Source organism: Nuphar pumila, chromosome 8 (genome assembly GCF_984573655.1).
Source record: "Nuphar pumila chromosome 8, dmNupPumi1.hap1.1, whole genome shotgun sequence".
In the NCBI taxonomy this organism is placed as follows: domain Eukaryota; kingdom Viridiplantae; phylum Streptophyta; class Magnoliopsida; order Nymphaeales; family Nymphaeaceae; genus Nuphar; species Nuphar pumila.
Window position 1 is genome coordinate 125,618,870 of NC_143256.1, and position 27,616 is coordinate 125,646,485.

The 27,616-nt window shown below is 37.5% G+C and overlaps 1 protein-coding gene and 1 pseudogene across 3 annotated transcripts; one reads left to right on the plus strand and one right to left on the minus strand.

The window, feature by feature from the left end:
* Positions 1-2,541: 2,541 nt before the first annotated feature.
* LOC149830640 (uncharacterized) lies at positions 2,542-5,140 on the plus strand (annotated as a pseudogene). Its single transcript, XR_016433691.1, has 6 exons — positions 2,542-2,604; positions 2,693-2,806; positions 2,983-3,261; positions 4,016-4,129; positions 4,726-4,800; positions 4,856-5,140. The product of XR_016433691.1 is annotated as an uncharacterized LOC149830640 (transcript).
* A 736-nt stretch (positions 5,141-5,876) lies between these two features.
* Positions 5,877-25,133, minus strand: LOC149830641 (ATP-dependent RNA helicase SUV3, mitochondrial-like). Of its 2 annotated transcripts, XM_090015891.1 has the most exons (17): positions 25,084-25,133; positions 24,854-24,986; positions 23,673-23,796; positions 23,198-23,319; positions 22,879-23,069; positions 18,462-18,602; positions 16,931-17,053; positions 13,177-13,254; positions 12,205-12,373; positions 10,351-10,463; positions 9,016-9,096; positions 8,447-8,512; positions 8,168-8,232; positions 7,629-7,674; positions 7,430-7,546; positions 6,394-6,485; positions 5,877-6,107 (listed from the first exon to the last, which is right to left on the minus strand). In XM_090015891.1, exons 3-17 carry the CDS (start codon positions 23,789-23,791, stop codon positions 6,011-6,013), a joined length of 1,620 nt encoding a protein of 539 aa, XP_089872017.1. In that variant the 5' UTR covers positions 23,792-23,796; positions 24,854-24,986; positions 25,084-25,133; the 3' UTR covers positions 5,877-6,010. The 2 variants fall into 2 exon arrangements, with proteins under 2 accessions (XP_089872017.1, XP_089872016.1); XM_090015890.1 differs by lacking the exon at positions 25,084-25,133 and having other exon boundaries at positions 24,854-25,016.
* Positions 25,134-27,616: the final 2,483 nt, after the last annotated feature.

A 27,616-nucleotide genomic window follows, 5' to 3' on the forward strand; every position in this document is an offset into this window, starting at 1 on the left:
TCTCTCTCTCTCTCTCTCTCTCTCTCTCTCAGAAGAGCGCTAGGGTTTACTTTTTTGTAGTAAAAAGAGAGAAAGAGGGTAAGGGGACACGCTGGTCCGGCTCCGGATCAGTTCATATTCCGGTTCTTTTTCTATGGTCCTCAAACTGAATCCCTTTTTAGATTTGTTTGAGACCTTTTCTGGATTAACAGTCTCCAATATACGCAGTAGCTTTAATTATTAAAGTATCATGGTTTTCGAGTTTTGAAAAACAAAAATTAGATGTGGCTTTTGCACTTTATGGCGATATTATTATGGTATTGGCCATTTTTTTAAGTTTTTCATGGTTTTTAGATTGCTTGTTTCTAATCTAATATATTTTTTATATTTAATATATATGCTCTTAAATTATTGCAAGTTTTCAATTCACTAAGAATCCCTAACATGCATAACATTGTTTTACATGTAGCAGTAGGATCCAAGAAGTCTAACAAAAAAAGTTGTTGGATGATCCATAATTAGTTTGCCGTACCCTGATCGAGTCCAAACTTATGTTACAGGGACACGCTACGTTTTCTGATTCGGATCTACTGTTCCTATTTATAGATTAAGAAGATTAGGATCTTACTTGATTTTGACACGAATCCGATCCGTCGCACACCAACCCCAAACCCCCTCCTCCATTAACTGTCGTGCATCCTCAAAGCCACTCTCGCCTCCTACCTCCCGCCATCCTCCGATCGCTTCCGGCATCCGGCGACCGTTGCAGGTGCTCTCTCTATTGTTGGCTGGAAAAGGAGCCAGCAGGCCTCCCTCTCTCTCTCTCTCTCTCTCTCTCTCTCTCTCTCTCTCTCTCTCTCTCTCTCTCTCTCTCTCTCTCTCTCTCTCTGGCCAGAAAAGGGGCCTGCCGGAAGCCCCTTTGCTGGCCAGCCCTTCTTGCTCTTTCTCTTTTTCTTTCCTTGTTGCTGGCCGGAAAGGGGGAAAGCCGGCAGCCCTTCTGCTGTGAGGTGCTCCGATTCATGTTTACTTTGATGTGGTTGCGTTTGGGGTACACGCCAGGTGTTTGATGGAATTACTGAGACAATGCCGATTATAACATCGATGTTGGTTGGCATGGGGTGAATGGTGATGTTAAGGGTGCATGAGAAATGCTTGTTAAAATGCCTGAGAGAGATGTAGTAAGTTGGAATGATCTGATATCAGTGTACGTCCAATGCATGTTATCTTGGGATGTTGTTGAACCGTTTCATAGGATGCTTCTTCTTAAAGTGAGGCCTAATTATATCATGCTTGTTGGTGTGCTTTCAGCCTGTTGACGAATGGGTTCTCTTGCTTCAGGAAAATAAATACATATTTTCATTGATAAAGCAAAGATTGAAGGTTCTGTAGTGCTGATCAGTTATCTTGTTCATGTGTAATTTATGTCAATTACAAGATTGGATTGCACATTTTAAAGGGCCTTATCAAGTTGGATTAATAAAGGTTAGCATGTGACCATCAAATTTGCTAATGATGCTCGCTAATAGAGAAGTTTCTCTGAGTATAAGGAGATTGATAGACGATCCTGAATTTTCCAGAGCCTTTGAAAATTTCTTGTTTAATGAACTATGAAAACATTAATTTTTTACTTAAAAATTAATTATTATAAGTTATTCTACTAAAAAATTAAAAAACTAGGTTTATTGACATCCAAACAGTAATTTTCAGATAAGCAGGTTGCCTCTTGATGATCAGTTGTCATCCAAACAGAGAAACCAGGCTTTCAAGGTGTTTAAAGATCAGGTTTTGAGCCAGGTTTCTAGAAAACCAAGTTTTGAGAAAACCATGTTTTCTCAGCTTGTCTTCCCTAGATGGATGCCTGCCAAACATCCAATACTTGATTGAGTGGTGGAGTCAAATAAGTTCCATTGGGATTAACACTCTCTCTCTCTCTCTCTCTCTCTCTCTCTCTCTGTATATATATATATAGAGAGAGAGAGAGATGAGAGTGTTCAAAATGTCAAAATAGACAACCAAATTAGGAGAGCTTCTTTTCCAATTTTTCAGTTGCATCCAAGCACATGTTTTCAGAACTTTAATAAACTGGCATTTATAAACACAAATAACATAAAATACAAAATTAATTTTCTGGATTTGCAATTAAGCATGCCCTTATGCCAAGGAAAATTTCTTTCCATTCCTTTTTTTCTCTAGTGAACTTTTCTAGTAAAAAATTTTGATTAATGAAATAAAGTTCTTCTAGATGTTGAGAACTTTATTGATCAAACTTTACAACTTTTCAAATGGCTTCAATTTGTACTTCATAGAAGCTCAAAAGAAAAATCTAAGTTCAAATCCTCTCTTACTCTGCTTCCATAATTCATTTTTCAAGTCACTTCTGTTTGTCTTCATGTTGTAGGCATTACATGTTTTTCTATATATTAGGCATGGATACTTGTAAAGCATGGTAAAATGTTATAGTATTACTCCTACTTCTTTGGAGTCTGAATCTGTTGGTCCGCTGTAACTCTTGCCAGTTATTGTTAAGGATCACTAAGTGCAGCAAAATCCTCATTACCTATTATGGAAATTGACTCTGAGTTGGAAGGGCATTCCTGTGTGCTTCTGAAGCAAGGAGCTGAAGCTGTAAGTGGATGTTCATTTTCAGTTCTAGGTTTTTCATCCATGACTTTTGTTTTCTGCTTGCCTGTTTAAGTTTCTTTGTTCTTTTCAGAGAGTTTTTGAGTCAACTTTTGTGGGAAGAAGATCGATTATTAAGGAACGATTCTCCAAGAAGTACAGGCACCCAACTCTTGATTCAAAATTGACTCTTAAACGTCTAAATGCGGTCAGTTTTTATTTGGAATATTTCTTGCATCCATGAATGATTATATTGTCCCCGCCATTTGCATGGAACACTTACATTGTTTTTGTGTGACTTGGCTTAGCCGGCTTGTCTGATGTCTTTGTCTATGGTGATGCAATTTTTCCAGTTTGCAGTGATTTAGTCCAAACTTTTTGCAGGAGGCTCGTTGAATGACAAAAGCAAGAAGGCTTGGTGTTCCTACTCCAACTTTGTATGCCATGGGCCCTGTTCTTCACACTTTGACATTTGAGTATGTTGAGGGGCCATCTGTAAAAGAGGTCCTGCTGGAGTTTGGTTTACATGGTATTGTTGAGGAACGCATAGATGACACTGCAGCACAGATTGGATATGCAATTGGAAAACTGCATGATGGAGGCCTGGTGCATGGTGATTTGACTACATCAAGCATGATACTTAGGAGCAGTAATAACCAATTGGTAGGTGCTTATTCAAAATTTCTTAGATTTATTCATAGTTTTCCACAGCATACATGCAAAATGAGCATCTTATGCATACATGCAGATGGAGTCCTGACGGACATGTATACATTTGCACCTTTGTATAACATCAGATCGCAAACGCTGTGTGGGCCTACACATGAACTGGGCATAACTGCATATTGGCTAGATTTGAAATTGACATGATGTCAGTTCCGTTGTTTGGGTGATTAACCGTTTATTCACACACACACACACACACACACACACACACACACACACACACACACACACACACACACACACACACACACACGTGCCAACCAGAACCTAGCATTTTCTGTGCAGCTACAAGCAGTCTATGATAATTAAGGTTTTCTCATGGTCACCCAGGTTACTGCTTGCAGGTCAGCAGGCATCCAGCCTCTCCTATGTGTGCATGCATCTGCACACACATGTACCATGTGTGTGTGTGTGTGTATGTGTGTGTGTGTGAGAGAGAGAGAGAGAGAGAGACTCTGCGCGGAGATTTTAGGTTTTCACATCAAGAACAGATAATATCTGCTCTTGAATTCTCTTAGCAAGATGTTCTCATGGAATTCATGTGCATTGTGCATTGGCTTGTCTGCATGGATGTGCTTCATAATCAAATCAGTTGAATAGTTTCTTGGGATACAGTTCAGGTTTGAATTCCCAGTTCATTACAATTCATGGGTTTTACATGTTTATGATAATTGGTTACTTCTATCTTCAGGTCCTTATCGACTTTGGTCTTAGCTTCATGTCTACTCTCCCTGAAGATAAAGCAGTGGACTTGTATGTGCTTGAACGTGCATTGATCTCCATGCACTCTTCATGCGGTGATGTGGTATAATTGCAATTTCCTTTTCTTGCTATTCTTTTTTTAAAGGCAAGCTGGGGTTAGGGATGGCAGTGGACGGGGGAAACGTGGCCCGGACATGAAATGGGGATGGAGGTTAAAATCAAAACTCGTGCGAGGATGGAGGCGGGGATGGACTTATGCTTTCTCCTGCCCCACCCTGTCTGCATCATTGATCCCCGCCTTGCCCCATCCCCGGTCCTTCTTTAGAGATGGCAGTGGACTGAGGGGAAACGGAGCCCCACCCTGCCTCGCCCCTTTTGGACTGGGGATGGAGGACTTGAAACGGGGATGGAGGTTAAAATCAAAACGTGTGCAGGGATGAAGGGTAGGATTTTGAGGCGGGGCGGGGGTGGAGACCTTGTCCCCCACCCCTGCCCTGGTCCACTACCATCCCTAGCTGGGGTTAGGCAGACCCCTATCAGATATCTCTTAAGCCCCATGTGGCAGAGGGATTTGAGCCTGGGTCTTCAGCTTGGCACAGGACCCCACTTACCACATGGGATACCACCTCGGTCTTTCTTGCTAAATTTTCATTCAAGGAACCTCAGCTGCTCACTATCGCCCTATTCATTTTGAGGCAGATGGATAGGATACTAGCTGTGCATATCGGAAGTCTTCAAAACAGTGGTCTTCTACCCTGAACAAACTGGCTCAAGGTTTCAGGACTCTCTTCATTATAATTCTTTTTTCACTTAATCATATTTGTGACAGTGAGACAGCGTGGCCGCAAGCGCACAATGGTCGGATGAAATTCTTCATATCTGCTTGTTAGGTTGATTATTGTAGCTACTGGCTCAGTTGAGTGCAAGCCCAACTCTATTAGAGCTATGGTCTGTCTCTGAATCATTAGTTACCCGTTGATAAGATATATTTGGTTATCTGCTAAGGGGGGTTAACCTTTTCAGGCAGGATAAAGCAGTCATTGTTCAGGAACCAGGCCACGTTACCACTTTCTAAATTCAAACTATTCCTGTTGTTTTTTAATGGATAACACGTTGTTAGTGCCAGTGCTTTCTAGAATATCAACCGATGGGTATTGTAGTTTTTGACAAAGATTTTTTCGACGGAGAAAACTGGGGTTATGCAGATCCCTACAAGTTATACAGCTATACCATTGGGATTCGAACTTGCAACGTCCCAAGACAAGGTGACGTGCACTAACTGCCCCTGCCAGACAAGCAGAGCCCCGTTGGTTAGTTTTTGACGAAGTTATGGCATATATATGCCGATCTTAGCGAGTACATAAGGCCTGCTGAAGCTTTCTCAACTGGGATACCCTGCGGGGCACATTAGGAACTTCCCTTGGATTCAGATCTAAGCGAATGCTTTCCTTCCAACATGTTTGAATTAATGAAGGCTTAACCTGGGTCGAGATAAGGATCCTAATCAAGTCTCAGATTTTAGGCAACTGTGTGCTAGCCTTCGACTGGATTCTAGCTTGCCGCATCTTGCTGATGTGAAAATCTTAGGCTCTTTTCCGGTCACTATAGCTGAGGTTGTTTTGTTTGATATATAAGGCAATCAATGCACAGGTTAGAACTTGATCTAGCCTCACTTGGTGTTTACCAAGTGTCAGCTAAGCTCATGTTATCCTAGTGCTTGAGGTTGTCAAAACCACACCCGTGGTCCAAAACCATGCAAAAACTGGTGGTCAAAAAAATCGTGCAAAATATGTTTTCTTAAATTTTTGATGTTACAACAAAAAAAAATCTGCACAAATTTGCTACGTTCATCAAGAAATTTGCTCTTTCAATAAGGGTAGTTATCAACTCATTTTAACATCAGAAACAAATGAATAATTAGAAAGTAGCAGATATCCGCCCCTTGCTTATTTTACAAATAAACCGAAAATAATGAGGGACCAAATCAAGTCAGGAAACCAGAACGCAATATAGGGCGTTTAAACAGATTCCTTGCCCGTGGCCTCTGCCAACCCAATCTCTCTAGGAACTCTTCAATCAATCTGCAAACGGTCACAGAAATGTAGTCAGTTGCAAGCAAAGAAGTTTTAAGTTTTTCAATTTTTACCTGAGATCTTGCTAACACACAGTTGAGTATAATTGATAACAAATTAGGATTAGAAAAAGTGTTTAAGCAAGCAAATTTAGTCTCAAACCGTGTTGGGAATCTGAATCTATCCAGATCCATAATGAACTGGTGATCTGCCTGTTTTCCCAGGTGATTCAAATAGCCTCACAAAGATGAGTGGGGAGGCATGACAAATATAAAAGACAATTCCTTCCACTTACAGACTACAAATTTGCTTCTGCGAAGATGCCACCTCACGATCTGGAAAGCTTTCCTCCAATCGGAAACTGAGCCACACATAGAGGTCTAGGACCTGCATCAAATAAACAAATTAAATGATCAACTCTAAACCACAAGCTAGATTATGAAGGGTTTATTTATCGTGTGGTGTTTGGATAATGCCACTTTTCTAGACAAATGGGATATGTTCAGATATCTATCTTGGTGCACAACACAATATCTCAGCTGGGCAATGATGCACGGTTACCCCTTTAAAATATAAAGCATTGGATTTTCTAGAAGTCATACGAGAAATGAAACAATATGACTAATAGGAATCTTATCCCTGTCACCTGGACATAATTCCAACACGGGATACAAATTTTAAATTTTATATATACACGCACATGAACATTGTGAGCTTAATAGCTAGAATTATATACTTTAATTAACTACTGTCTTAAAATAAGAATAAGTTTTATGATGAGAGAGAGAGGAGAGAGTAAAAGGAGGTGGCTCAAGGCAAGTCATGGCACAATGTGATTTGACAGCATTCAAGTATCATAATGATATATTGAAAGTTGATTATTTTCATTGAATTATTGTTTTATTTGTTCATTTATGTTAAGAACAAACCTTAAAAGTTGGAAGCATAACATTGGACACAGGTTGGTCAGGTGTCTTATATGGTTGACTGCTGCTGACCATGCCATGCCAGACATGAATTTGACCATGTCCAACCATGTCACAACATATCTAGTGTCGGAGTTGTGTGTCCGATCATGTCAGAGAGACTAGCCCAAATAGGCCTGACATAGATGTTACCCTTTTCATTTATCAGCAGAAACTGCTAACCAGACAAACACTATAAACTTCACAATAAGATCACCTTGTGTCCATCAGAACCCTGTTACCTGGCATAATTTTTTGTTTAATATGCAAACTTACTGACCAGCACAGCTGAATCAGCAGTCTGCATTAAGCCAACAGCTCTGAGGCAATGCAGATTATCCGTACAAAACAATTAGTAACTAATACCTTGTGTATAGATTCAAGTTCCATGAGTGCATTTTGTGACTTTGGCACCTGTAGTGTCCCAGGGGTAAATATTTCTTTCAGATGAACAATGCCGCTTTTCGAGTAGTTCTCTGCAAACTGATCCATCCAAATAGAATAAATATAACTAGCATATTTAGAAATTAAACAGCTACAGAAAATGGAGAAACATTAGATGCACCTGCACAAGACCCTGAGCAGAGATTTCGTCGTTCATGTCTACTGGGCTGTAAAAAAACAAATTTACACATCACGGGAATTCAAAAAGGACAGCTTCGTAGTATTTCAATCAGACAATCTTCATCTGATCTGAAAATGCATGTCTTCAATATACAGAAATGGATTATACTGATGACGATAGTTTGGGTTATCTTAAAATATCAAATAAAGCAAGCAGACTAAAAACTAGTCAGCTGAACAAACAACCTCTGCTTATGCTTGCAATAACCATATAGAATAATTTTAGATTCACAAAACTATGTTTAACTACATGGAGAATCGATAGTTTCTTTCTTTTGGTTTTCTTTGGTTATTGTTGCCACTTGCCTAATACCCACCAACTCTCTTTCAAATGGGTGGCCCCTTCTGGTGCAGTTACATGTTGCCTCAAAAGTATTTTGTTTTCGTACAATCCAAACATATAGGCAACTTCCCATAAAATTTGACTTCTACTCTCATAGAGGAAAATACATTTACTGCCCAATAAAAGAAGAAAATTACCTGATGCAAAAGAGATACTTATCTTCCAAACTTGGTGGCATTTCATCAATAACAGCAGCGACCTTCTGCAGCCAAAAAAGAGGCTGACCATTTAAATAATGCTCCGGGAGGCTGACCATTTCATCAATAACAGCAGGAATCCATTAAGGAAATACCTTGCATGCTATTAATTGACACCCAGATAATTTTCCATGAACCATTACTCCATTAGATATCAAACTATTCAAAAGCATAAATCATAAAAAGTGCATCAAATGAACTCAATCAAGCATGGTGTACCAGAATATCTTCATAGTTAGTAATGAAATAACACGAAGATATTTTTGCTTTCTCTAGGAACTGCTCCTGCAAAAATAAAAACAAGAGTAATGGACAAACGGTTACTGCACAATTGTTGATAGGAAAGCTCTCAGATGCTCATGTAAACTCCAAAAAATCATGTACGTATTCAACATCATGCATGTATACAGGCAAACAATCATAATTTCTTACAATTATATCATATGTATGCGGATAGAAATATAAAATATATGAGCAAAAAAGTACACGAATCAGGAGTATTTGTCATGTTTAGTTTGCATACAGGAACCGAGATAATGATGTATCTTTTATTAACAAAGGAGGACCTGGGTGCCCTTTTAATAATTGTCAAAAATGGTCCCACACACAAAAACAAGTCAAAATGGACAATTTCTAAAGAAAATAGCTATGAACTCATTATGGAAGTGTGCAAACATTGCTTTGTTGCTAAAAGTAGGCCTGATTTTTTTGTTTCTACACATAATAGTTATGACCTGACCTTATCTTAAAGCAAGTATAATCAGGATTTTGGTTCATATAGAGATTACCAGGATGTGATAAAACCCAATTTTGGGATGTAATCTGGAGTATAGAAACAACAGATCAGAGGTAGGAAAGAGTCCAGCACGCTGCAAAGACATACAAAAGAGACCTTAGGAAAGGCATTAACTGTAGACCATGTGAAGCAAGGTATAAGCAGTCAATTGTGGAACTAATAAAATTATTCACTTATCCTTCAGCCAGATGGACAACTTGAAGAAATATTAGATACAATGGCTCCTAGCTTTGTAGGCATTTTTAAGAAATGCAACTAAGGTTTGTGAAATTTTAAAAATGCACCAAACGTGTGAGTGTGCATATGCACATCACACTTATGCAGAGTTGATTTCAGATGTAATGAGTTATAATCTGATAAAACAAACATTCAATATTTCATGCATCCATTAAAATCACCATCAATTTTCAAAAACTATCATGTTTGAGCATTTTCAAAGGAGTGAAGTGTGAGGCTGAAATAAGTATAAAAAAGGTGCGGAGTGCTTCAAAAGCTGATAAATAAAAATATGAACAAGGCTAATCCCATTAATGGAAAAGATACATGATACACTGAACAAAGTCTCAAACGCAACCACGTATTCCTTCTGGCACTAAAAGTCACTTTGAGTTTAAGCATCATGCAAGATATCAGAACCAATCGTGTTCTCAGAAACCTATACAAAATCGCATGATAGCCAAGGTAAACTTTTTGGCTCAGGTGCTTTCATGTTGATACAGTCATACTGCACACAGCTAGGTCTTCAATGGTCTTTTTATCACTGTACCCAGTCAAAATAGTTATTTTTTCAATTAAGAACAGAAATCAGATGTTTTTATGCGGAGGGGAGACAACATATTGTTGTAAGTTGTAACTCTATTATCAGAGATAATGGATATATATATATATATATATGTTTTGTTTGCTTGATGTTATTTTCTGTAATACCATGGTTTTCACTCCTTTTTTTCAGTAGGCAAGATTTGTGATCTTACTGTGACAAGCCACTATCTTCAAACAGAGACCCTCAAACTGAGATAAGATTGATCATATTGTACCCAGTCAAAATAGTTATTTTTTCAATTAAGCACAGAAATCAGATGTTTTTATGCAGAGGGGAGACAACATATTGTTGTAAGTTGTAACTCTATTCTCAGAGATAATGGATATATATATATATATTGCTTGATGTTATTTTCTGTAATACCATGGTTTTCACTCCTTTTTTTCAGTAGGCAAGGTTTGTGATCTTACTGTCATAAGCCACTATCTTCAAACCGAGATAAGATTGAACATTCACAAAGATTTTAACCAAAGGCACACAAAGCATCTCTATCAAATAACTTACCTCCAAAATGGGGGAAGGAGAGTTTAAAGATGATTGAAGCAAAGGCAAATCCCCACCATCCAAACAAGTTACTTCACCATTTGGAAATTTGGATCCATACCTTCCAGCCCTTCCTGGAGCAAAGAACAGGGAAATCATAAAATACCGGTAATTTTAATTAAAATAGATGTAAAAATGATAGAAAAAAATGTAAATTAATCTATGTACTAACCAATAACAGAAACAGAAGCATAGAAATTTCTTTTTAATTCAACTGGAAGGATGCATCTAAATCCCAAAAAAAATGAAAATATAAAAAACAATAAATACTAATAGACCAAAGTGTCATGAAATGGCACATAATACGAAACACAAGAAATATAAAAAAATAACAACAATTTTATCAAACATAAATGAAATCCAAATGCATTTATAATGCATTTTGCTAGATACAATAAACCATACGTAGTCATGACTCATGAGGAAAAAAAAGACATTAAAAATTAAATATTTTATTAATGAGAAATATTCATACAAATATACAAGTCAACCACACACACACACACACACACACACACACACACATCTATCCTCTGTCACCTATACAAGAAAAGGCTGAGCAACATATAGAGGAAGACATAACAGGTAGTTTGACTCAGTGTTGTCAGTATCGTCTCGGGCCATGAATCATTTTTCAAACGACTCAGGTGAATAAGGCAATACCGATTCAGAGTTGAATCATCTTGAATCGCCTAACTTTTAACCACAGAAAGACAGTCAAAATAATATTAAAAATATTAAAAAACTATTTTGACCATTTTTCAGGTATTTTTGAAGATTAGCCAATTCAGGTCAATTGTGTATCGATTTTCTAGCAATACAAATCGCCCAATACATACCAATACTGAAAAAATTAGTTTGACTAGTAAAACTAGCCGTTACAACTAGTCCTTATGCTAGTTTGACTAATCAAACTAGTTGTTAGAGCAAATCCCTCTGTCACAAATACCAGCAATATTTTAAAAATATCACGATATTATCGTTGTATTTTCAGCGAACGATATTATAGGTAAAATATCACAGTATTTTAAAAATATAGCCAATTTGGTTATGTCGCAATATTATTACGATTCTCATGATAATATTGCGATATTATCAATTATTGTTACTGTTTTACTTATTTTCTACATTCCAAATGTGTTTTTCTTTATTTTGCATTTTTTACTTATTTTTTATTATCTAATTCTAAACATTGTATTTTCATACTTATTTTTATATATGTTTTGTTTTTTTAAGCCCTGAGATTTTTCTAAGATTTATCACCAAACCCATAATATCGCGAGAAATAACCTCACCGAGATATAGCCGATACCGATATTTGTGACTGGCAAATCCCAACAGCTAGTTTGACTATTCAAACTAGCTATTAAAGCAAATCCAAAATACAAAAATAAAATATTTTGTCATTTTAATAATAACCAAAAAACCTAATCTAACCTAAAGTATACATTAAGTATACTTAACCTAAATCCTAAAAAAGTACAAATAGAAAATAGAAAATACCTAACTAAATACACAAAAAGTATACTTTGGTATACTTTGAATACAAGAAAAAAAAGAAATACAAGAGAACTAGAAATATAAGAAAAATACCTAAGGGGACCTTGATATTCTTAGATACATACAAACTATACAAACAATACATGTATCTTAAGTTCTTAACACAAAGATCATACAGGAGATGCTCATAGATGCCCTACAAGTTTATGAAGCTTAAATGCACACAATTGTAAAATCAGTTCCCATATGAGTTCTATGATCACTTCAAAGCTAAACCAGTGTAAAATTAAGAACATGTAAGAAGAATCTAGTCACCTGCAATCTGTTTGATCTCTGGTATAGTAAGTTCCCGCATTTCTACACCATCGAACTTTTTCAATGATGAAAATATTACTCTAGAGATGTTCAGATTGAGGCCCATCCCAACAGCATCACTAGCTACAAGAACATCAAATTCACTGCTTTCATCATTGAACATTGATGCCTGCAATCCTACAACAAGTAAACTTAGCTGAACCATATCATGGTAGCACAAAAAACGTGCATGTCAATTACAGGCAACAATTTAGCAGCAAGCAAAAGCATCCATATTTTTGACAAAACAGACATGAATATCATGAAATATACTCTTCCATGCAAACTAGGAACAAAAAAATGAGGAATTCTTTGCTACTTATACAGTGCACCACCAAGCTACAATGTAAGGAAAAATTATTGCATTCAACTTTTCTTCATCTTCTTTCAGAAGCATCCTACCCCCTTTCCCGTGGGTGTGTCTGTGTATACATGTGCTCCTGCTAAACAGTCTATTCAGAAGAAAAAGGGATCACACATCTAAGCCATTGTAAGTTCCCGAGTAACAGCATATGAACGTTCATTTTTTTCCTAACCTTATCAACTATGCACAGTTGAAAGATACCAAATTCACAAAACAAGTATCATACAAGTAACTAAGTCTATGGCATGCCATGACCAGTAAGATGTTATAAAGTACACAGTTGATGTGGCCAATTTACCAATAGTCACACTTAATGAGATCAATTTAGCCACATACGAGAACAACTGAATTCAAGTTAAACGTTAAGTTCCATGGTTAAGTTCCTAAGAAAAAAAGACTTGGAAGAGATCAAATATAAAATGAGACAAGAGGTACAATCAAACACTGAAAGTTCCATGCATCTAGTAAGAAAATATAACCATAAGCATGTACAAACCTAGGAATATCTAGTTTTAATAGTTGGAGATCAAAAGAATAGCTTTCTCTAGCTGAAGGAAAAAAACAAATACCTGCCGGGTTCGAGTCTCTGGGGGCAATGAGCCATACACTACAGAACAAAGATGCTTTCCTTTGATTTCAATTTCTTTCTGTTAATATTATAAAATGTAACTTAGCACATAGTTGACAAAGAAACATCAAGAAACAAAACAGCAAGAAAATTACAAGTCATTAGAGACTGCATCTGAGTATATTGGAGGCACATCAGACTTTTAAACAGCATAGGATCCTACTCAGTTATATCGTGAACTGTGTTGTTCCAACAATGTAACATGCATTATTATTTAAAAACATGGGAAGAGATTCAAGGGTTGAACAACTAAGAGAACAGTAAAAGGGAAGTCTGAGCAGGAAGTGAGCGTCATAAGAAAAAGTAAGATGCACTACATTAGAATTCTTTGGGCAACAAACAAAGTTGAGAACTGTGTACAAATAAGTTCAAAAAGACCAATAACACAACTAGAAAGCAAAAAAATCTTTACGAATTTAGCACCCTAATTACAGAACTTTCCAAAAGGCGGCAGATTTGATCATTCAAAAAAAAATGATTGACCAAATTTGTAGAAGTGGCATCTACACACCATCTTTCATTCAGGAGGTACAAGCATAAGTTATCCCAAGAGTTTGATGGACTCAGGTAAATAAGCCAATGATATATGCTGAATTTACAATTTTTGCAATGATAAAGAATACATGACATGACCTGCTGCAACTCACCTGATTTAATCTCAGATTGTTACTTGGGTTCACCATCACCTATCTATGTGAACCAAACGTCAACTTGTGACTTGATCCAAGTCAAACAACCTGGGAAAATCCATCAGAAAATCTGGTTGACCTATTGAGTCCAGGTCTTGTACCTCACCTGGATCGGTAATGAATAGACCAACTTGGATTTGAACAATGCATTATCAAGAAATTGAAAAGGTTAGTGTCACTTGGGCAGGACACGGGTTAAAGCCCTCTTTCCAACACAAAAAATTGGGAGACGGCATCTTTATGCATGCCTCACAGAGTTATCAGCCATGGATCATAGGCCATGGGATCAGGGATTGCTAGGTGTGAATCAACTATCATGTGTGTTGTTAGTAACATGAGTGTCCGCATTACCGAAGATACAAATTAGTGGAACAATTCTCCCATTGAATATTCAACAAACAAATGCATGTGCATGTATAGTGCATGGTTACAAGGGTTGTGGGTACTGTTTATTTAAAGCTGCATAAGACCCCAAAACATGAGTATAGGATCATTACTTTTTCTTTTAGCCTTTAATCTCTTCACATAAAATTTTAATCCTTAAACAGCATCATTTCTTTAGGGGCATCTGGAGAAAACTTGGTTTTGTGCACCGTTTGGGTACCATAGACCTGATAATTCACAAAGTGGTTTATTCAAAACTCGGTTCGTGAAAAATCTGAACCACAACAACCCCCAGCCTTACTTTTTCCAGTTTTGGCTTATCATGACAGGGGAAGGGAGAGGGTTGCCCACTTCCCCCTTCTCTTACCATTGTTTTAATGTGACCACTTTCTCGCCATTTTCTGGCTGGATGGTGGTTGGCTGGACGGTACTATTCAATGTCAATGACACTGTCCCAGCTATTTTTTGGCAACAGTAGATTTTTTTCCCAATCTGGTTTGTCCAGCCATTTTCTGGCTAGTGGGTGGCCAAAAACTTTTCTTTAATTAATCTAGTTTGTCCGATCATCCTTTGGCCAGAAAACAACCAAAATGTTTTCCTTTTCTTTTTAAATCTGGCTTTTCTGACTGTTTTCCGACCACCAATTGGTCAAAAATGGACAAAATCAAAAACCTGATTTTAGACAAAACCTGTGTTTATAAAAACCCAGGTTTTTCTCTCTGCCATCCAAGTGCCCCCTTAACATATATCTCCCTCTTTCTCTTCTACAACACCTGCAATATTCATCACCGGTCCTCTCTCTGCATCTTAATGTTTTTTAAATTATATATCTGGTATTTCATGTTTAAACGGCTTTTTATCTCTTAAGGAAAAATAATACCCGCTTGTCTCCTCCTCTCTTAATTTTATCTAGCTTTAAAATAATAAACATTAGATTATGTTCATCATTGATGACCTCACTTCATGAAAGAAGGGAACTGGTGTGAAAGAGGAGAGATCAAATCCAGAATAATGCCTACCAAAAGAGAAAAAATAGACAACCCTATGAGATCATCGACAATAAATCAGGATATCCAAGAAACAGATAACTTTATTTTGTACTAGCAATCAGTTGTCACCTTTACTTTCTTTAAATGATCTTTTTATTTCATCTAGTATCCTTCATGTGTCCTTGTATTTCGCTCATATCCTCGCTCTTCTCGATTTCTAACTCGACCACTGTGTTGGATCACAAGACAATAACTAACAGTTTACATGAGATGATAGACTCCTCTCCTCTCATGCACATGAGAAAAAAAACTATTTTTAAGTCTACATGAAATTTCTTCATTTCTGATGGTCCAATACTCATGGTTTTAAACATTACTTGATATTTTCTACTCGGTGCATTCTTGATTGACCTACAACTGAGAAGGATATTCAACATAAGCACCATCATGGAATCTATACCATCTTGAGGCACATCCATACAACAACCAAGATGGAACCTATACCACCTTGATGCACATCCAGCACCTACATCTGTTTTTGACAGGCATCCTTTTCTGGTTTGTACTCCTCCACTTTATATATTTAATTCACTATATCTGGATCATAGTGTCCGCAGAATCAAATATAAGCAGAAGTCTAACAGCCAAAGGTTTTGCTAGAAGGTTTGATGATGGAATATCTCATCAAAAGTGAAGGACCATAACTTCCTCAGGTTTGCAAAATACATACATACATACATACATACATACATACATAGAGAGACAATGGTGATTGTGTGGTCCCCCTTTTTTCCTTAGGTCACCATTAGGACCCTCCAAAAATCAAAGTTTTAGGTGTTTTATGCTAGATCTGAACTGTTAGACGTGTTTATCATTGTTTATTCAATAGAAAACATGTTTTTAATTAGACATCTTTATGCTCAGATGTGTAGTTTAAAGAGGTAAAAAAATGGTTGATATTGTACTAAAATTTTATGATAAAATATTCACATTTTTACATCAAATAGATTCAAAACAAAGCTTGCTTCTTAATAAATAAGCAATGATAAACACATCTAATGGTTCAAAGCTAGCTTAAAACATATAAAATTATGATTTTTGGAGGATCCTAATGGTGACCTAATGAAAAAAGGGGGCAGCACAATCCCCGTTCTATATTTAAATATATATATATATATATAAAATAAAAAACTTTTAGTGGTAGAATAATTTTGAACAGACTGAAATTTTTTTGGTTAACAACCTCACAAATCTTATATTCATCAAATAGAATTTTTCAAAATAAAACTTAGTTAACAAATTTACAATATGTAACCAAAAATACCATGTATTTTCATGGTATTACTTATTCTCTAGTAGGGATTTAGTTTAATGACACAAAATGAAGTCTTGTCAACTGCTAAAATTACCACCAAATAATCCTGTATTTTCAATATATCGGAGGCATTTGTTGCTATGTGTATAAATTCATTAAAAGAAAGAGGTCCAGAATAACCTTAATATGAACATAAATACTTTTTTCAATTTATTTTCAGTGACAAACAAGAAAAGCAACAGTTTACAAGTAAAAGAAGCTTAATATATATAGTTTACATGGTAACCAAGAAAGTGTAAGCAATGTCATAATTCTCACCTTCAGTCTGTATATTCCACGCCGTGAAAAAGTAACCACACAATCACCTCTTTGTATGTCATCAAAGGATCTAAGTGGAACATTTGCTGGTATAAGTGGAGAAAGCCTTTCATAGTATTGAACCTGAGACATGAAAAACATAAACTAGGATCAAACTGAAACATATCATGAATTTTCATGAAAAAAGGCACTTCAAGACATCACCAACAACAGCACCAAGCTCTATTGCTGACTTTTTCCACTGCTTCTGAATTCATTATGAAAGTTTTATTATATCATGCACCCAAACAATACTCACAGCTTCCAAGTGTTTCCCCATAACATGTTGCATAAAATACACAGCCATGAAATCTTTTTGTTGGATGAGCAGAATGATCAATTGTTAGATTGAATGTGCAAGGTATTCAGAACATGGTGGATAAACCAGGCATTTCAGAAGGTACACTTGATTTAGCCGCAATCCAGGGTCTATTTAAAGGTGTACTCAATTTTGTGGAGTTGTATAGAAAACTAAGTTTGGTAAAGTTTGTATCAGAAAACTTGCAGTCATCTGTGCATATGTTTTCATGTCCTTCATATAATTGTGAATGGTAAATGATTAGGAAAAACAAAGTACCTATTATTTGTTAAAAAAGAGAACCTTGGAAATATGTTTTCTCAAATTGATAAGCATAAGGATACATGGGGGAAGTAGTAATAACAAAGTACCCTAACAATACTTGCATAACAAACAAATGACTAAACAGACTAGGTACAATCAGGTTTACTGTGAGCCATTTCTTAGAGCTGAGGTACCAAACCTTCAAAACACCACCAAAGAAGCATTGATAGGATTTGAATCAAGCCAGACACTTGAAAAAGTTGCATTAAATCCATTAGGGGTTTTTTTCTTCAGTCCAAAAATCATATTTGGAGAAAATACACTTCAAATAACATAAAGGTTTTTTGTTGTTTGGCTAGCTTTTGAGAGTTCACATTCATGTGAACTGGGACAATTACTATGGAGAAAGTACATGTGGGATGAAATTAGAAGTTATCCAATGTCATCACACCTTGTTCCTTAACAAAACCCAAAATGCAAGTCCCATCTTATGTTCTCATAGAACAATCTCTGCAGAAGATATGAACCTCCTTGATGTTGATCATATCCAAATAAACTTAGGATTTCTGTCACCTAGGCTCCAAGGCCTGAGCAGGCAAGTCAAGTCAAAACCACAGTGCTCTGAGAAAATCACCAGGTTTGCCAACTAAGCCATATCATCTGCTTATATGCCCCATTTAATTGCAAATCCACATAAATGTCTTGAGAACAAAGTGAATCAAAACGAATTGGCAACTTCAAGCAAACCATGCATTAATACCGATTATTTCATTTCCTAATACATACATTTCATGTACCAAACATGGGTGTGATACAAATGCATTGCATGTGCTCCTTTTTCTTGTGTTTTATTTTCATTCTTCATTTATAGACTAGGAGGTTTTTCTATGTTATAGAGTAACATCAACAGGCTGCAAAAGCAAGATATACCTTGATGACATCATCTGTAACTCCAAGTATTTCCTGTATAAGAGGAACAGCAGCACCATCTCCACACAGGTGTAGTTCATCTGCAGAAATACCTAACAATGCACGTGTGAATGAGAAGCCTCTAGCATTACATCCTATCATCTGCAAACAGAAAGCTACTTCAGAAAACAAGATTAAGGGCTGACCTGCAGCCATCATAAGAAAGAAATATGAAAAACCCTAGTGTCAGACATTGAAACCTAAACAACAAATTAATGTGCATGTTAAACAGATTCCATAGCAAGAAAGTTAGCAGAAACGTACAAGGATCTCAAACAACAGATTACATCACTATATTAGCATGAATAATAGGAAGACAGGGAGATGTAAAGTTCAAGAAAACACGTGGACAACATTAAGATTTGATCCATAATACCCGCCAACCCCTGCTCTGTGTGTGTGAGAGAGAGATGTTGAATAGTGTAATATAATAGTATCCTGTGTATCACTAGCCATTTGTGCTACCCCTCCTTTAGTGTACATATTTTTATTCATTTGAGGCATCTACGCGATTTGTCAATAAGTGGGATTCACCTTTTATGTTGTATCTTTCTTTCAGTTTTGAGACTAATGAAGTTCATCTCTTCACTTCTCCTTTTTGTGGATCTTTTCATGAAACCCTAATGTACATTTAAATCTTGAATATGGTATTAAAGTCATCCCAAGATCAAATGAGAGAGTGAGAACTGAGTTTTGGGAGAGGAGCAAGCTTCATTCATCACTCATGAGGTTCAGTTTTGGGGGTCTCGCCGAAAAGTGTTGATGTCATCTCCGACAGTACAAACCATAGTTACCGGAAGCGCCTAGGCAAAAGGGGAAGCACACTTCGGAAGCGCAAAACGTCGCGCTTCCGAAGCGTGAGGGGAAGTGTCCCCCTTTTTTGGGAAGTGCGCTTCCCTTTTATGGGAAGCACGTTTCCCTTTTATGAGAAATGCACTTCCCATTTATGGGAAGCGCACTTCCCCCACGCTTCCCCATTTTTTCATTTTTTTCGCTTCCCCCTCGCTTTCGGTTCGCTTCCTAGGTCGTTTCCGGTTCGCTTCCTAGGTCGCTTCCGAGACGGTTCGGAATTTTCTTCTAAGCGGTCCCACGCTTCCACGCTTCCTAAATTTTTTAAAGTGCCTCGCTTCCCGGTACCGCTTCCTCGACTGGTAACTCTGGTACAAACAGCAAGATTTGGGCCATCTGAAGCAACCATTTGGTAGATCTTGATTTTAGAAATCCTGTAAATCAATAATTGTGATCATCGGAGTAGTATTTGATTTTATATGTATTTTTCTTTGAATTTATGAAAAGGGCGGGAAGTGAACAATAACTTGTTTTGACTTTTTTGCTTGTTTTGATTTGATTGGCGGGTTTAGATGGCATGGGTTTGATGCTTGTGGGTCATTTTTTACTGGAGATTGTGTTGAAGTTATGTTGGGTAGAAGATTTTGATGCTTTTGGTGACTTGTATCGTGGCTTTGAGGTGTTCCTAAGAGGCGGTGAGTAGGCTATAAGGTCGACGCACCCACGTCGACACGCCCCGACACGGGTGCGACTTCTGACACGGGGCGGACACGGTCAACCAAGTGTCAAACTCGGTCAATGCACCGGGGCCAAGTCCGTCCACATTTTGGACTCGGTCAACTTTGACCGAGTCTATTTTTGTCCATTTTAGGGCAAAAGACGTATAAAAACTAAAAAAAAATATCAAACTTTATATATATATATAGTCGTGTCCTCGTGTCCAAAAATTTTGAAATTGCTCCGCACCCGCACCCATGTGACATAGGCGGTAACCTATGTCACAGGAATTCGGCAAACAGGGTACCGCACCTGCGTCGACGCGACTCGACGTGGGTGAAGGTATGGCACTGAGTGCGGTCAACCCGACCCTGGGTGCGGTCAACGCACCTAGGGTCATTTTGGTCCAATTCTCAAACATAAAAAAAAATTGCCAAGAAATTTTTTTTTGCCCTATATGTCACAGGGATTCTCCAACTAGGTGCCGCACCCCTGTCGCATCCGCACCCGATGCGGACAACCTGACCCTGGGTGCAATCAACGCACCCAGGGTCATTTATGTCCAACTTTTGGACTTTATATATATATATATATATTTTAGGATGTTTTTTTCTTCCTTATCCTTAACAGATGTTAGAAACTTTTGTGATTTAGACTTTGGAGGATCGACCAACGATCATATTTCTACTACTGTTTTTTATGTGTTTATTGGGAGCTCTTTGATTTCCTAGAAAAGTAAAAAACAACAATTGGTTGCTTTGTCTATTGTAGAGGCAGAATACAGGGTTATGGCTTAGGCTACAGCTGAAGTCATATGAATTACATGGCTCTTGAAGGAGCTTGAAGTGACTATTTATGAGAAGACACCTCTATATTGTGATAATATGAGTGCTATTCATATTGTCAAGAATCTTGAGTTTTATGAGCGAACAAAACATATTAAAATTGATTGTCACTTCACTAGAAGAGCCTATAAAGATGGAGTCATGGCTCTAGAGAATGTTGGCACAAAAGAGCAAATTGGAAATGTTTTCACTAAGAGTTTAGCCCCATTACACTTTTAATCTTTCCTTTCCAAATGTGGGATGATTCCTCTTGCATCATCTCAAGTTTGAAGGGGAGTGTTAAATAGTGTAATATAATAGTATCTTGTGCATCACCAGCTATTTGTGCTACCCCTCCTTTAGTGTACATATTTGTATTCTTTGGGGACATCTATGTAATTTGTCAATAAGGGAGGGGTGAATCCCTTTATGTTGTATCTTTCTTTCAGTTTTGAGACTAATGAAGTTCATCTCTTCACTTCTCCTTTTTGTGTCTCTTTTCATGAAACCCTAATGTACATTTGAATATTGAATATGAGAGAGAGAGAGAGAGAAAGATTACTTTGGTTTACTTGGATGTACAAGCATATGTGATGCAGTCCACCAAAAGCCATTAATATTGATTTATCAAACTATATAATGAAATGGTAATTGTTAACATGTTAAACGTGTATCTGCAGATTGGTCATGATATTTGCAATAATTTGATGTACGCTTGTACTCAATCTGCAAATTGTTTCATCCATGCATAGGTGAGCCAATATCTTTTTTTGTTTCCATATTTTCCTCTCATCATTGTTGCATCAATGACTTCTTTCAAAGTCCACAATAACAAACCATCATTCTCAGACAATTCAATACTTTATTTGAACAGGCATCAAATGGAGTGGTGGAAAGAGTGAATGAAAGTTATAACTCTTAAACTATGTCCTATTGTAGCAGTCTAAATACTGCACATTCCATTTGGATTGCATTGTATATTGAAAAACATGCACACACACATACGCCCCTTGTTTTCTGTTTTTGCAAATGAGAAAACATATGTGACTGTTATGACCACGATGGATGCTTGGTGATACCAACAACAGCAACACAGCACTCCTTGGATACTTTGAGATGATATGCTATCAGCTCACTAAGTGTCCAACACCTTTTGGGAACTTTGTAGATGTCCAACATCAGCAGACATATTTCAACACTTCATTCCAAACTCTCCTATCCAGTTTTTTATTCATACATATTTTTTGTGGTTAATTTTGTTAACTTTGTCCAAAATTACAAGCATCTTGATGATCTAGCTTTGGAATCATATTTCCATGGTTTTACACACAAGACGCATGAAGTGAAATATAAATATTTATTTTTAGTCTCTCGTCCATATATTACTAGTTTGACTCCTCATCCTCTCTCTGTGGTTCAAAAACATCTTGTTCTTCTGCCATATGTAGTTGTATCACCATTTCTAGTCTTTAAAGTCTCAATGTGTCTAACACATTGTACCAGTCCAACATTGACACCTTTATCTTTATCCAGGTAAGGTTTAACAACTCTACAAGAACCACGTCTTGAAAGCGTAACAGTTTTTTATTATTCATACATATTTTTTGTGGTTAATTTTGTTAACTTTGTCCAAAATTACAAGCATCTTGATGATCTAGCTTTGGAATCATATTTCCATGGTTTTACACACAAGACACATGAAGTGAAATATAAATATTTATTTTTAGTCTCTCGTCCATATATTACTAGTTTGACTCCTCATCCTCTCTCTGTGGTTCAAAAACATCTTGTTCTTCTTCCATATGTAGTTGTATCACCATTTCTAGTCTTTAAAGTCTCAATGTGTCTAACACATTGTACCAGTCCAACATTGACACCTGTATCTGTATCCAGGTAATGTTTAACAACTCTACAAGAACCATGCCTTGAAACCGTAACTACTCAAGCCATGGGTAAGGTCACAAGGACTCGGGAAACAAGTACATAGCAGTGGAACAAGCTCATAGACAAATTGGGAATGCAGGTAAGCTATCACAATCCACACATGCCTGAATTTCATCAATAACTGCACACTGGTAGTCACATGTCACATCAGCCATTTCAACAGTAACTGAATTGTGCTTTGCCCCATCAACTTCCTCTCTTTCTTGTCCTGTTATCAGATTACAAGGGATGTTTGCTTTGTTCATCCTTTTAGCCACCTCCCATGCCAATAGTCTTAAAGGCCCACAGTATAAACCTGTGCCCACCCATATTGAGAAACAAGATTTTTTACACAGACAAGGTTGTGAAACCAAGGAATCTAATTCTGCTTAACAATTCGAAACTAAAAAAGGTCTTTGCCTGAATATCAAAATTTAAACTTACCTGAAGAGCTTGACTCTAACTGCTTCAAAGCTTGATATGTTTTGCCACTGTTTGTAGGACCAACATGTAGAAAAACATTGCGCTTCTTCCTGCGGGCAAGTGGGTACCATGTATGGGGACGACTGCATTCAAAGTTAAGTTTAGGGTAATATATTCAACATTCTGCCTGTTTACTCTAAGTTACATATGAATGAAGATCATTAGTTGCATTCCTCCCTGATAAAGTTGCTGAAAGCCAAGAAGCAATGTCATATGTTATCGACTAAGTTTTGGCTGGTCTATGAAGAGACAATTAGGGGAAATAATACATGCAAGCTGGACAGACAAACATGCCATATAGAGAGATGCAAATTCAAACGGCTATGACCCGTAAGGAGACAAGCTAGACAAGAAAATCTAGTCCAAGAAAATGTTTTTATGAATAAATTTTTTAGCATAGTCCGTATACAAAGTGAAAACCACACTATTTCCTTACGTCAAGTCGGTAAGGTCAAATTTGGAGGTGCTTGAAACACTACTGAAATGCACAAAACCGCAGGAAGCAGCAGATGAAGAGTGAAGGATGCACCTCAAGTGCCTCGGGAAAAATTTCATGGTACCTACAAAAATGTTATCATAACAAAGTAAACATATATAGACTACCAAATTCAGAGAACAATACATAGAGGAACCAAATGAAAATCAAGGCTCTGTTTGGGAGCCGGTGTCAGGAGGTAAACGAGAGGGGCGATGGGAGGGGCATCCACATAGGCCGATTAGACAACAACATCCACGAGCAGACGTTGTCGAAATCTGCAGATTTTAACATAAACACCCTCTCATCTCTGCTCCTATTCCCAAATCGGCGATGCCAAGCAGCGATGACCGACGGGGTTTTTGTGAATCCCCGTTGCAGCTTCCAAACAGAGCTCAAATGTCCATTAAATTCATGGTAGTCCATAAAGTAAATGCATATACGAACATTGCCTCGTAGAGAATGGGAACAAGAACTTGGTTATGCCCAACACCCGATGAAAACATATCCACATTTGAACTAGACCATGAGCACAACTACTCCAACGGAATAAAATAATTGCAAATACAAACGTACTTAAGATGAATGCATAATTAACAAAAACGCAAATTCGTCGATATTAGTTGTTATAGACGTTTCTTTCATTGCCATCAAATAGTAAGATGAACGGCCCACGAAACCTGATGCAAAAAACATAAATATAACCGATCGAATAAAAATTTGCTTTCAAGAAAAATGTTTAGAAAAAATCTTGATAATTTATAGCTAAAAAATATACAAGAACAGTAATAACAACAATAAATATTTAAAAGCAGAAAAATAAAAATGGCAACAATTTCGCGATAGATTGGAAAGAGCAAAGACAATGATCATAAATTCATAAAATGGACACCAATATCGACACATATTCGCAATGAGAGCTACTAAACAAAAAAGATTTAAAAAAAAGTCTGTCCAATCTTCCGATCAAATGCATCCTCCTCATCAAAAACGTAGGCTACAAAGACTAATCATAAGATTAACCGGAAGGTTATCATCACAATCCATAACTGACACCAATAGTTAATTAAATCATCATCTAAAGCACAGCAAACTGCCACCTTCATGCGCGCGCGCACAGAGAGGGGGGGGGGGGAACAAACCTTCCACCGAAGAATAGGCGGAGGGGAAATCATGTCACTTGACTCTGAATCAAAAGCGTCGGGAGCACCACCGATCAAAAATCTGCCAACACTAAAACGTCTCCATTTCGAGAAATTTCTAGAAACCCAAAATCTGATGAAAGGGAGAGCGACAGAAGGAAGAAGAGACGGAGGGATATGAGGCTTCTGAACTCCAATGGAGAGAGAGAGAGAGAGAGACGCACGCTTACACAAAGGTCGTCGGGCGCGAAAACGGAGCGCGGGAAGCGGGAGAGAGGGTGATCCAACAGGTGCCCTCCGCTGACCAGAGGAAGAAAGGCTTTGCCTTAACGGTTCGGGTCTGACCCCAGATAGGTTCAAACCCGGATCTGAAATTGAGGTGTCGGTACCGGATACAGACTTGGGTCCAATCGGGTCTACCATAAGGAAAACCATACCCGGATCCTATGAACCATTCCAGACCTGATAAAATAATATTTATTTAACTTTTTTACATTTAAAAAATCATGGATCAGGCCAAGCTGTGGTATGAAATTTTAGAAATCAAATCCAGCTCCATATAATAATTTGGACCCTTCGGGTATGACCTGGATTCGAATCGAGACTCCTTTCTGGGTCAAACACGACCCATTGACACCCCTAGTGACCACCTAGTGCATCAATCCGGGCCAAGACCTTGCAATGTAGACATGAGTAATAATGTTTTAATTAGGAGTGTCTGTGGGTCGGACCTCGGTTAAAATTAGGTGGGTTCATATTCAAATGTGTCTAAGGTCCAATGGGATCTATCACAAGAAAAGTTATATTTGGATCCGACAAGAATTACATAAACCAGACCCATGCCATACTTGGCAAAATATTATTTCATGAACAAAAATACCAAACTTTGTATGCTATAACTAGAACAGTTAGTTTAACTCTATTTCACTGAGACATGTGGACACCATGACAGGCGACATTGATTCAACTAGCAAGTTTAAAAGCATTTCAGATAACAGGACAGGAAGACATGATTTTTTTGTATTTTTAATCGTCAAAAAAGGTTTTTTGGTATTTCAATAATAGAAAACACATAGTTTATTGAAATAACTTAGACAAATTAAAATAACGATCACATTTATCGGTGTATCCGAGCATGAGCGCTCGGTGCCACCAAGGGCACAGACCCAAAATGGCATGTCACTTTTTTTTTTTATAGTTCCAAGGAAAACTCTCCATCACCGACCGTATATTTGCTGCCCTCTAGTTGGTAAAACCTTTGAGATCCTCTTGTTTCGAATTTATGACATCCCGTCAACATGATGACATTCACAAGTTGTCCCTGCCAAAAAAGCATAGCACTTAAAGGGCAAAATGACATGTCCAGATTAACCTGTTTATTAGAAATCATAGGATAAATGTTGGGTGGATAAAATGGAAAAGTGCAACTGAAGTGTTCTGTCATCCTAGAATGCCATTGCGGTTGAAGAAAAAGTTTTATAAGACGACTATTAGACTCGTTTTACTATATAGTACGGAATGTTGGGCTGCCAAGAGACATCATATTCAAAAAATGAGTGTAGCTGAGATGCAGATGCTTAGATACAACAACAACACAACAACAACAACAACTACGCCTTCATTCCAAAACAATTGGGGTCAGCGATATGAACCAAAAAAGAAATTCATTTTGGGTCTTCCACATGAATCCTTTTCCTCCAATCATTTCTATCCAACGCCATGTCCTCGGTGAGGTTCAAAGCATTCATATCCTTTCCTATCATCTCCATCCAAGTCTTCTTAGGCCTACCCCGACCTCTTTTAACTAATATATTTTCCCATTTCTCCAACCTTCTAACTGGAGCATCATTAGGCCTTCGCCGAATATGTCCAAACCACCGTAAACGATTCTCTCGCATCTTATTTTCAATGGGTGCAACACCTACCTTCTTACGTATCTCTTCGTTCCGAATCTTATCTTTTATTGTATTTCCACACATCCATCTAAGCATCCGCATCTCAGCTACACTCATTTTTTGAATATGATGTCTCTTGGCAGCCCAACATTCTGTACCATATAGTAAAGCGGGTTTAATAGTCGTCCTATAAAACTTTCCCTTCAACCGCAATGGCATTCTACGATCGCACAGCACTCCAGTAGCACTTTTCCATTTCATCCACCCAACCTTTATCCTATGATTTACATCTCCATCAATTTCTCCATACTTTTGAATGATGGATCCCAAATATTTGAAATAATCATTCACCGGTATATCTTGCTCACCAAGCTTCACTACACTCCCATCACTACTTCGTTGCTTACTAAACCGACATTCCATATATTCAGTCTTACTCTTACTCAACTTAAAACCTCTAGCTTCCAATGTCTGTCTCCATAATTCTAACTTAGCATTAACCCCAGCTCTAGACTCATCAATCAAAACAATATCATCAGCAAACAACATACACCACGGTACATTTTCTTGAATTGATCTCGTAAGCTCATCCATCACTATTGCAAATAGGAAAGGGCTTAAAGCAGGTCCTTGATGTAACCCAACCGTTATCGGGAAATTGGTTGTCACCCCTCCACAAGTGCGGACATTGGTTACTACTCCTTCATACATATCTTTAATTATACTAATGTACTTGAGAGAAACACCTTTCTTCATCATTGTCCACCAGAGAACGTCCCTAGGTACTCTATCGTATGCCTTCTCTAAATCAATAAAAACCATATGCAAATCTTTGTTCCTCTCTCTATATCTTTCAATAAGTTGTCTA

Excerpts from the sequence above, each read along its gene's own strand:
- LOC149830641 (XM_090015891.1), bottom strand. The coding sequence starts at position 23,791 with ATGAAATTTTTCCCGAGGCACTTGAGGTGCATCCTTCACTCTTCATCT. Across the intron at positions 23,320-23,672 it reads TTTGACCTTACCGACTTGAC|TCGTCCCCATACATGGTACC; the intron begins GTAAGGAAATAG and ends CTTTGAATGCAG. Across the intron at positions 7,547-7,628 it reads CTGCTCAGGGTCTTGTGCAG|TTTGCAGAGAACTACTCGAA; the intron begins GTGCATCTAATG and ends TGGATGGATCAG.